This window comes from Trypanosoma equiperdum, assembly GCF_001457755.1.
Source record: "Trypanosoma equiperdum strain OVI genome assembly, contig: ctg_205, whole genome shotgun sequence".
Classification (NCBI taxonomy): domain Eukaryota; phylum Euglenozoa; class Kinetoplastea; order Trypanosomatida; family Trypanosomatidae; genus Trypanosoma; species Trypanosoma equiperdum.
In genome coordinates, this window is record NW_027124094.1 from 38,530 (window position 1) to 49,476 (window position 10,947).

Genomic DNA, 10,947 nt, shown 5'->3' on the forward strand with positions numbered 1-10,947 from the left:
CAGTCACAACTTCGCCGCACCCGGTACGAGCAGGGTGGTGGGGAATCAGTTGTTGAAGCACCGGTAGGAAGAAGCCGCATCGCACCTTGCTGTTTACGGCAAAAAACAAACAAACATGCAATCGACACCAAGACAAGCGGTGGCGATCCGCCCTTATCGTACACGGGAAGGTTCAGGAGGCAAGTTACGCGAGTTCGTATTCCTAAGAAAGTGACGGAACCACGTCGTGAACCCCAGTTTTGATAGAATAACGTGTTTTGGTAGACGTGCCGTCAATAATTCTCTAACCAGCTTGAAAGTACAAAGACCTTCCATAACGCGACAAAACCAACGTTCCCTCTTCAGGACATATTAGTGCAGCAACTCCAGAGGAGGGATGAGCAGAAAATGAACAATTCTGAACACCGTAAGTACGTTATCTCATTAACAAAAAAAATGTGGAAACATCAACCAACAGCACAGCTCCTTAAACATCTTATCAGGTAGGTGGTCAGCGCATACAGAGTAAACAGCACCCCATTGTGCAAAAAAAAAAAAGGCAAACCTGTATACTTTTGACCCCTGGACACACCCTTCAACATCATCCCAGTCATCCACCACAGTAACGTGGCTGGAGCAACTTCCTGCCAAGCGGTTTAAATCCAAAGTGAAAGATTCTCTCAAACCAAACTAGAAAAAAAAAGGACGCAGAAAAAAGATTCGCCCACTTAATGTACCGAAGAATGGGCCCTCTTGTTGCCCTGTTTACTCGTCGTCTTTCCCGTTTGATGTATTATGTCGCTGCTCACCGAAGAAAGAGACACTGGTTGTGTGCCCTTCTCATCTCGGTAGAACGTGAGAACCAAAAGCACAGAAAGATAAACAACACAAATTGATGACCACGGTTGAGACACCTGCAAAAATATTCGAAGCTAAAAGGAGATACAACACAAAACGAGTTGCCCTAGCAACTCATGTCGGTCTTTCAGGTTTAAATTATCAAAGTATTTACGCATATTATGACATAAAACGCATCGTGCACAGTAACAACATCGACTAGGCACATCTGCAGGCAATATATGGTAGTTCCCCTGGAATGAAGTTTTGAACAGGGAGGATACCACGACGATCGCAAACTTCGTATAAGGGGGAGATAACTGCTTCAGCGGAATAAACGATGTACATATCAGTATGTGCGAAGCGGTGCTGCCCTTCCCCACACTTAATCAGAGCAAACGAAGGGGAAAATCAGAAACAGACAGTACCTGCAGCGCCCGCTCATCTGTATTGGTCACCGAAGCAATTGCAGGCGCATTGGGAAGTGTCACCACTCGGCACCAAACACCCTCCAAACCTTTAATAACTCACCGCACTTTCTACTCACAGAGGGTACACGGGCACACATTTATCGGATTCTGCACATGACGACTGAAAGTAGTTAGCGACAACAGGGCGGGGTCGTTGAGCTGGTGGTATCGCACGATGTTGTTCACTTGGACACACAACCTGCGACGTGGCTTCACCAACTTTTCTCGCACCACTTCCACCAGCTGCGGAGAAATCTTCCCCTCTTTCAACTGCTCTTGACGTCCATTCTTTGCCCGAGGATACTTCCGCTTGATCCCTTTGGATCTCACTGCCACCAAGTGCAGCATGTGCAAATATGTTCACATCACAGCCACGAAGGATACTAGTGAAGTCAACATTTCTGTTGTGCTCTTCAACGCTACCTCCTGCTCCCACACCACCATCACTCTGTTCAGAAGCTACTGGCCGATGAGATCCTCTATCAGCTCGAATTTCGTATAGCTGAGTCAGTCCTGCAGCGGTACATTGCCTATAGATACTACCATTTTTCTCATCTCTTGGGTCAGTACCCGCATTCTTGTCCGCGAGAGACTCGCTGATGAGCCGTGAATCAAGTAGGGACCTAAAGTCGGATATCTCCTTGGACTTTGTCGAAGGAGGTTCCTTCACTTTGGGGTTTCCGAATTCACCGACGTCGTAGCTGGAGGCATCGTTGTCCTTTCGAAGAGTCGAACTCCCTATCCCTTCGGTACATGACGCACTGGACCACGTGGTAGGTTGGTGGGGCAGCGAAGTCTTCATTGATGTTTCGTACACACCCCCCAGGTGCGTAGACGGGTCCAAAGAAGGCAATACTTCTCCCGCACTTTGTGGAGTCAATCTATTTCCACTACTCCCGCTATTTACGGGAATATTGCCAACAGTATCAAATGCACGAAAGGCTAAATCCGTGGCACAGTTGGCATTTTCAACCTCCGTTGTCCTTGTTGTGACGAAAGAATTCACCATGTGACCATTAGAAATCCACGCTACACCATCACCAAACGCTGCCTCACTTGGTATTCCCACGCTTGGGATAAAAGGGCCAACATATGGTGGAGGAGCTCCCGGAAAGGGGAAAAGGAAAGCACCCGGGGCGAGTTGCACGAGTTGTCCTGAGGTGTCAGCCAAGTTCACAACACTAAGATAAACATTATTGCCGCTGGTAGGGTAATGTACACTCGTAGGTTGAATTGTACTTTTGGCTTCGACACCCCTCGCTTTGTTTGTAAATACGCTCATATTCGCACGATTTTGCCTTGACAACTTACCTTTCGTTATTTTTGGCGGTGGTTTAACTCCCTTTAATTCAGTATCTTCCGTAAATGGCACGGTAGCCTCGGAGTTGCTCAGATGATGGGGTGATCCGACACTGCTTCCCCCTTTTGGAGAGAGAAGCTCAGCTTCATGCCATGAACAGTATGTTACTCTTCCACTAGCACCAGCCGTTGTCTCGTTTGCAGTGCTTTCCATTCCGCTCTCAAAACTGGCACACGGCAAGACAGACCTTTGCTCAGCATTACTACCTCCCTGGGCGCTTTCCACATTAGTGTCGCCACGTTCTCTGCTGTCTCGACTCTTTGGTCCTTCTTCCTCATGCCGCAACTCATCCTCCCCGTGCGCGAATGCACATCGATCACCAAACTGACACTCACCATTTTCCATGAAGTAGGTGCAAAGAGAAGTTTTGTATTTTGACGCCTTCACGATATCATGTTTCCGGTTTCTCGCCATATTACCGGCTATATAAGGGTCCCAGTATATATATATTTGACACCTCTCTACAGGCAACAACTGTGGTTATATCCCTCCTATATTCGGACCTTCCAGTCGGCGACCTGTAGGAATTGCTATGGGAACGAAAAGCACTCCTAACCTCCAGAATCTCTTATGTGCTCTTTCTCGAGGAAAAAAAGAAATTACGAAAAAAAGCTCCAACGGCAGTAAGAAGGTAAGGCAGGGAACACAGTTGTATTCGGTACCCCAAATCGGTACTACAAGAAACAAAGCCGATAATGTCATATGAAACAAACAACAAAAAGGGGAAAACATTTCAATAAGGGACAGCCTTCGGCTGCAGAGTTTTCCTTTCCCGTACTCACGTCTCAGTTGGTGTTTCAGTAAAAAAGGGTTCTTCCACATGCATGCGGATTACTACAGAGAGAACACAACCAGAAATCAATCACCACCGTTCAACGATGCATCTCAAACAATAAACATCAATGACCTGCTTTTCCCCGAGTGAGGGAATAGAATGAAGAGCAATTACATTTCAAACGACAAAATATCAATAGCAATTTAGAAATACTATAAGAGAACACATCACCGTACTATTTGAGCCGAAAGACATCAGGTGTGTATGACATCCCGTTTTAAGCAAGGAACAGACACTTAAAAAGTACTCAAAATTGTAAAGCAGCGATGCCGCCGTTACGTAAAGCAATATCACACGGGAAATACAAGGCTTCGCGTACCGAGGTAGTGGTTCAACAACTGTACAAATACCGGTAAGATATCAAACAAGTTGACTGAGTATGCTGGAGGAAGTTACCAACTACACAACAAATACTTTGTTCTCAACCGTATACAAGAGTTTTTAAAAAGGATATGATCTAAGGTATTTCATGCATCTGCTTGCCATTTGAACAAATAATTAAAATGCACCCCGCGTTCTACAACGAGCGGCTAAATAATAACAACAATAATACAACGATGATGAATTAAAGTAAAAAAAAAAATGATGATCTACACGCAAACGCGGTTGACACCCCGCAGCGTAAAAAGAACAAACGAACACTCAAAACTGTGAGGGTAGAAACAATGGAAGCAGTACGTCAATGAGTAAAACAAGCCCTTGCTTTGGGGGGAGGTAAATAATACGAAGCATCGAAATTCACGCTACTTTAAAGTAAATTCCTCTCGCGAACTTCAACCGTTAGTTTGAATTACACACACCACTGGATTAATTCCCTCTCTTCAGAGCCGTGTCAAATACTTCCCATCCGAAACATCGGCAAACATGCAGGGATGACAGCGAATGCTTGTCACACCTCAATATATACAATCCATAAAACACAAGACAATACCAGGTTCTGTACACATCAGTCAGTTACGAAAGCCGTAACACGGTAATTGGTTAAATACAAACGTAAGCATGCGGATGTTAGTGCATGTATCCCGCCACAGCAAGGGGATCCGGAAAAAGAAACACCAAAATGAAGCCAGCAACGTCTAAAAGTAGCGCAATCGATCAGACAGATGCGAAGACACACGATGCAGACATTTTTTTTAAATGCAGCAGCAGTTCTCCACCGACAAATATTACAACGAAAACAGAATATTCCACGACACTAATCCCACTAAACGGAAAAAATGGGTCAGAACATCCACCAGCCGCACACTTATGTTAGAAAGCAACGCCACTCCATCCCGCACAAACATCCAATGCCCTCTCTGAAGGTTACAACTGCCCTGCATCTGCGTTGAAACAGACTAACAAAAAATAAAATAAAATAACCGCCTCTGCCTTCAAAGGGGGTGGGGGCTGCACTCGCCTGCGGCAGCTCTCTTAAAAAACGGCCGCGCTTACTGTTGTGCCTCCGCTGACGTTGACATTTGGCCAGAAGAGGTGAAGGGCTACTGCTCACAGAAGGAGACGCCGCACGAAAAGCTGCGAGGATAGCACACGGCCATGTACATGCCGGAGAGGGGCCGCGGCTTCAACTGGCATTGGTGCAAGTGCGCTCAACAATGGTGCGTAAAGTACTCACCGCGGTCCCATTAGCAGCCACCGGGGCGGTACATTTCAAGCCACAGGCTGCAGGTGGTGAGGTGCACCAATCCGCTTGCCGCGTCGCCACTTCCGCCGGTTATCAATACCAAGTGGTAATTAGGGCGGGGCCCCCGCAAGAAAAAAAAAACGAAACAGCCACCAAGGAGCAAACGGTTGAAAGGGGCAAAAAAAAAAAAATAACGGCAAAGAAGCGCGAGGCGCCCGCCGACCTAACGACATTGGCAGGGTTGCTTTAAACGGCACCGCCAAAGCGAGAAACAACACCCCCACTTGAAAGGGCCGCGCGGACGTCGACCGGGCTTCATTAGCGGTGGGAATCTCTGAAAACATCAGGCACGCAAATACCCGGGCGCGGCCTGCACACCATACCGGTTGTTCCTTGTTTCTGGAGGCTGTCGCGTGTCATCAAGACGGTACCTACTGTAGTGTGCCTTGTGGAACGTCCATCGATGACAGATACGGGCGAGAGTGGAGACGGTCCCTCATTTCTTGAGGAAAAGGCAACCCCCCCCCCAAAAAAAAAAATAATAATAATGAAAAATGCAGGTAATAGTATTCGCCGGCGCACCTCCCCTTTAATTTCGTTTGGAACGTTTCCTGCAAGATTAAGGAGGGGATTATGCGTCGCACACGGAAGGGCATGATAGAACTAACCCGAAGAAAAGTAACGACAACCTTCCTATTCGTGCTTTCTCACCGTTGGATAAAGGGTAATGGTCAAACGGGCAGAAGAACCGACTTCACGCTACAACAATGCTCGGTGGGGTGGGTGGTAGTCAACGCAGCCGCGTTGAAATTTGAAAAGAGAAGAGCGGTGAAATACAAACTTGAGAACAACCAAAACGATAAAACATGTAGATGTGAGCTTTTGCGGAAAACTCGCCTTGCCGGAAGAGATTGCTTCCTTCGTCGAGTCACAGACATCTGCGCAGTGCGGCGTACCGGACAATGGCGCCGCGGCTTGGCAGGTGGCCGCACAACTGGGTGCATCAGCTGAAAGTAAACGAAGCGTCGGAAATACACCGGAAAGGAGCCAGAGTGGCGACGGTATTAAGGGTAGAATTGCTGTCACCACGTCTACAGTAAAAACTTTGGATAGAGGCGATCGTTGTGGAAGCACCCGCCGAAACACGTTTCAAATAAATCTGCAACCGTGCTCCCAAGGGAAAAGGCAAAGAAAAAAAAAGGGAAGCAGCGACGGAGGGGAGACGTTGAGAGGTTGCTCTTTTCTCAGGTACGCTAGCGGATGGAGTGTTTTTAAAAAATATTCGCCCGTTGTCCCAGTGGCAGAAAGAGGAGGGGAGGCATTTGGGGAAGTGGTCGTAGAATAGTTAACATGCACATAAAGAAAGGAATTGCCTAACAGAGTTTTCGTATTTTGGACAACAGAGGTTGCTGGGGGATCATGAGCGTGGGAGCCTTAAGCCTCCAGCGGTTCCCGGTCGTGAGCCCCTTCAAAAAGCAGCTGAGTAGCTGTTGAGTCTACAACGATAGATTTGAGAGAGAGATAGAGGAGGGTAATTAGCGGACCCAACTTATTCTGTGCCTGTGGCCCCGCAATTATAAGAGGGTTTCATTTCTTGACAGTTGAGGCTCTTGCTGCGGTAGACTGGTCTTGAGTTTTTTTTTCCAAGCACAGCCCAAACTGACAGGAGCGGCGACTGACTCAAACACCTTTATCAATTTTGCTACGATCGCATCACTATTTCCGTCCCATGTCATTGTAGTATAAACTGGTAGTCGCTTCTTGCTCCATTCAAACGGTGGGGAATCTCTGAGGCAGCGGTCTCCTCCGCTTCTCAAGGCAGTTCACATGCATAACTTATCTTGCAGAGGTGCTGTTGTGGCTGGTGATGAGCAATTTGACATTCATTAATTGGTAAGTAGTTTAGAGGAGCTCAAAGGCGTTATTTGATACGGCAGTTGGTTGTTTTGTTTGGAAACAAATTGGGGTCATATTGGTTCTAACTGTCCGTAATAGGGCGGCTCGGACAATCCGAGGGAGTTTTTCCCCTTTCAATTACTATTCATCACGGGATTTTCAATAATTTTATTGTTCATACTTTTTTTCGTTTATTGTAATTTATCATGAAAATGCGTGTGCCAATAATTTTTTAAATTATAATTTCTATTTGTCATTTCGTTTTTTTCTCTAAATTTCTTTTTACAATGTTTTTTATTTTCATCGAGATGAAACTGGATTTTCGGTGTATGAGGTTTTAAATTGAATATTAGTGGGTTATTGTAGCTATTTGTTGAAGGAACATCTTGTTTATTTTACTCTGTTGTTTTATATTGAGGTCTCCCCTATGTTTTCACTGATGGTTGGGGTTTTGTGTGGATTATTCTCATTTCGTTTTTTCTTTTTGGCGCCACGACCGATCGCTGATGTGTCTGGTTATTCGATGTGCGTTAAAAAAATTTAAATGGTCGTGCGGACATTCTTTGGCAGTTGTGTGTCAATGGAGACGTGCACGTGAATCGCCACTTTGTTTCAAGTAGACATGTTTTAATTTTTTAAACCTAAACCTAGCTCTCTTGAAGCGTTGCACAGTCTGGTCGGTGAAGTTGCAGTTGGTGCAATTTTTTGCTCTGTGGGATCAATGCTTGCTCTGCTTGTACATCCCGATATGTAGGCCCTGATATGGGTTCTAAATAATGTTGTTTGGGTAATTAATAGTGTTTGATGACGTGTTTGCTGGTGTTTTCATATCGAACCTACTTGTTGTTTGCAATGCCGTGTGACATATCTTCCCTTTCGTGGAGCATTTTTTTTTAAATAGAAAAAAGTTTCTTGTGGCGCTTTTTATCTTTTATATTTTAGGGAGATTAAAATTTGATTTTCAACCGTTAAAAAGTTCTTGTTATTTATTTTCTTTCCCACTTTACCTTGAGATTAATGTTGTTGATGCTAGGTAGTTTATGTTCCGACGTAGTGATTAATTGTTTAGTTTGTATTGTATGCTTGTCCATAGTTCGTTTATTCTTACGGATGCCTTAGTGGTGCAGATACATGGGAGTCGTGCTGTGAATAGACAAAAAGAATAACTATATACTTTGAAGATTAACAGATTGCACCTCTCCGGGGGAGGGTATACCATTTTTGTTGTTGATTTCACGTATTTTGCGGATTGACCAGTTTACCACTTCAGGCCCAGTAACAGTTGTTCTAAGATCATTGATGTACTTTTTATTTGGGTATCCTGTATATTTTTATCAAAAGGTTATTTTCTATTACACGCAAAGTTTCTCGTACCTGTAGAAATGCTCTTGGGTTAACTGCACTCTTTACTTACATTGTGCTAATGAGTGATATGGACGTATGTGTCCAGTTGAATATTATTTTTCTCGCGTATTATGTGTTTAATGTTTTTCAATTGCTCCCCTTTCCTCATCTCCGTCATTTGTCCTCTTATCTTTGCTAGACAATAATGGTAAATGCATCCGATAGTAAACAGCACTTGCCTAAAAAAAATTATACTTCATACGGTGCTATTATTATTTGTAGGCAAGTGCTGTTTATCACTGTTATTATTATCATTAATGTTATCTTTTGTGAATCTTGTGGCTGGCTTTATCTTTTTTACTTTGTTGTTACTTTCCCCTATTCTGCTGTTACTGAAACATGTTTCGTCGACTATGTGATACACAATTTTGTTATAACGTATGTGTTTGAGTTAATAGATGTAGATAAAAGATGCCACTCCATAATGCATTTTTATTGGTTCATTTCTCTTCCGGAGGAAGATGCTTCCATTTTTTTATTTTTTAGAAATTTAAATGGGTTTATTTAATTATGATTGTGTACGGCACATTTTAAACCAGATTTCGCTCTGTTTTGTTAATGTACTTATGCCAAAATGCGGGGTATTTTGTTTTATAAAGTGTTAAATTTATTTTCTGATCTTTGTGGTGCGTAACGAAAATTTAACACCAACGATCACCCTCGGACAAACCACTTTAGATATTAAATAACCGGAACTACTATGATCCTAACAATATATAAGAATATACAAACATCTGTAAAGTTTTAAAATTTGTATATACTTATAATTTAAGCGCCTGAGCAATGGCCAACTGCATCGTTTAATATCACTTTCATTTTTCATTTTTTTTTAAAAAACGATGTCTGTGTTGTTATTGATCGGAGAAAAATTAGGAGGTTGCGTGTTATTCTATTTACCCTCCTAACAGTCACTTTCTTTTTTTTTCACGACGATTTCATCTCACTTTGAACCCAACGAGTTGTGTGATTTTATTGCCAGAATATGCGCTGTTACCTCTTTGAAAATTCATAGTTCATGCTTTTTGAATTCAACGCTTGAGTTTTATCGAAAAGAAGCGAATGAAGTCTTTTCCCTTTTCATCGTTGTGTTGCGGCACCGATGCTTTTTTTTTTCTGGCTCCACTTACGAACAGTTGGAAAAAATATTTTTCCTAGTGCGAGTGCAGAGCAACTGGTCAGCTTTAAAAAGTTTTTTTTAGAATGCTAAACTTTAAAAAATAATATCGTGTTGTCATCCAGATACATTTTAGAAAATGGTTAGCAACTGGGATTGCAAGTCATATATTCTGGCACACGTTGATGTTTGGTTTGATACATATTTTATTGTGTTATATTTTTGCTATTATTTTATTGGGGAATTTATCTTCGATATGCGCTCATAAGCACCGACTTCTTTTTATATTTGTACTACTACTGCAACCTGACCACCGTTCATATGTGTATATATATTAACTACAGTTTCTTGCTCGAAGGGTCCGGCACCTTAAGGTACATTAGCGTAGTAAGGTTGTTGGATTTACCGCGATGGTGATAAAGAAGGATGTTCCTTTCAAGTACACGCTACATCAAGGACTATGTGAGCGGGATCCAGTTTTGAGCACCCCTTTGATAATTACGGCGGGAGTAGATGGCAATGAATTGCAGTACCGTCTTGACATGCAAGTTCCATCGCATTCAGCTATTGAAGGCATGGAGGTTACTAACGTGGAGTTCCTCTTTACAAGTAGCAAATGTAACGCGGGTAAATCAAATCAACATCTTTCTAAGTGTAGCATGTTAGTGTACTTGTACATGCAACTGCTTGATGGTGTAGGCAGACCCACGAGTCCACCGTTTCCTATATCATGTTGCAACACCCATACTGGGAAAGGCATTTTTTCGTGCGTAAAGCTGCCCCTTCAGGTTAATCAACAGTGCAGATTCTATTTGGTTCGAAGAAGTTGTACAGATAGTGCTTCCCAGAGTGCTATGGAACTTAAGGGTGTGCGCTTTACCAGTAAGTTGTACCTTTTGTATCGTTCACCGCTGAATTCTGCAAAAGTTCGGAGTCAGATGGACGTACTCACAGGTGGCGATCTAAAATTTACGGCAGATACCGAAGTAATGACTTCTACCGGTGCGAAACGCAGTCGTGAGGAATTAGAGCGATTCGGATCTGAAAATTCTGATCGCAAGGGGAAAAAAGCAAAGAGGGAAAGGGAAACGGCGACCACGATGGATAGGGCTTCCGATGATGAACCCCCAAACCTTATTTATGCCTTCGTGTCAGGAGGAGACAATGAGAGTTAATAATTGTGCGCATATTAAGTTCGCCATCCCCCCCCCCCGAGGCATGCTGTCAATATTTTTGACCGTCGCATTATCACATTGCGGCATTTTTTTGCCTGTAGTTCCGTTTTTTCTTGGTGATTTTTGTCGGTTTTACCTTTTCGATTTATACATATCTACATTGCCACGATTAAGATCCGCTTTCTTCATGTTAATGAAAACAAGCATCATTACTTTTCTCCTCTGTGACATGTAAATTCGCAAAAAAAAAAAA

At 43.4% G+C, this 10,947-nt stretch overlaps 2 protein-coding genes across 2 annotated transcripts; one reads left to right on the forward strand and one right to left on the reverse strand.

Moving 5' to 3' along the window:
• Positions 1-1,359: 1,359 nt before the first annotated feature.
• Positions 1,360-3,060, reverse strand: TEOVI_000061900 (zinc finger CCCH domain containing protein 13; the record flags this gene model as incomplete). The annotated part of the gene is made up of 1 exon (XM_067223999.1): positions 1,360-3,060. The coding sequence occupies one exon, from the start codon at positions 3,058-3,060 to the stop codon at positions 1,360-1,362; it is 1,701 nt and encodes a 566-aa protein (XP_067080100.1).
• Positions 3,061-9,929: 6,869 nt separating this feature from the next.
• Positions 9,930-10,694, forward strand: TEOVI_000062000 (uncharacterized protein; the record flags this gene model as incomplete). The annotated part of the gene is made up of 1 exon (XM_067224000.1): positions 9,930-10,694. One exon carries the CDS (start codon positions 9,930-9,932, stop codon positions 10,692-10,694), a length of 765 nt encoding a protein of 254 aa, XP_067080101.1.
• Between the last annotated feature and the right edge of the window lie 253 nt (positions 10,695-10,947).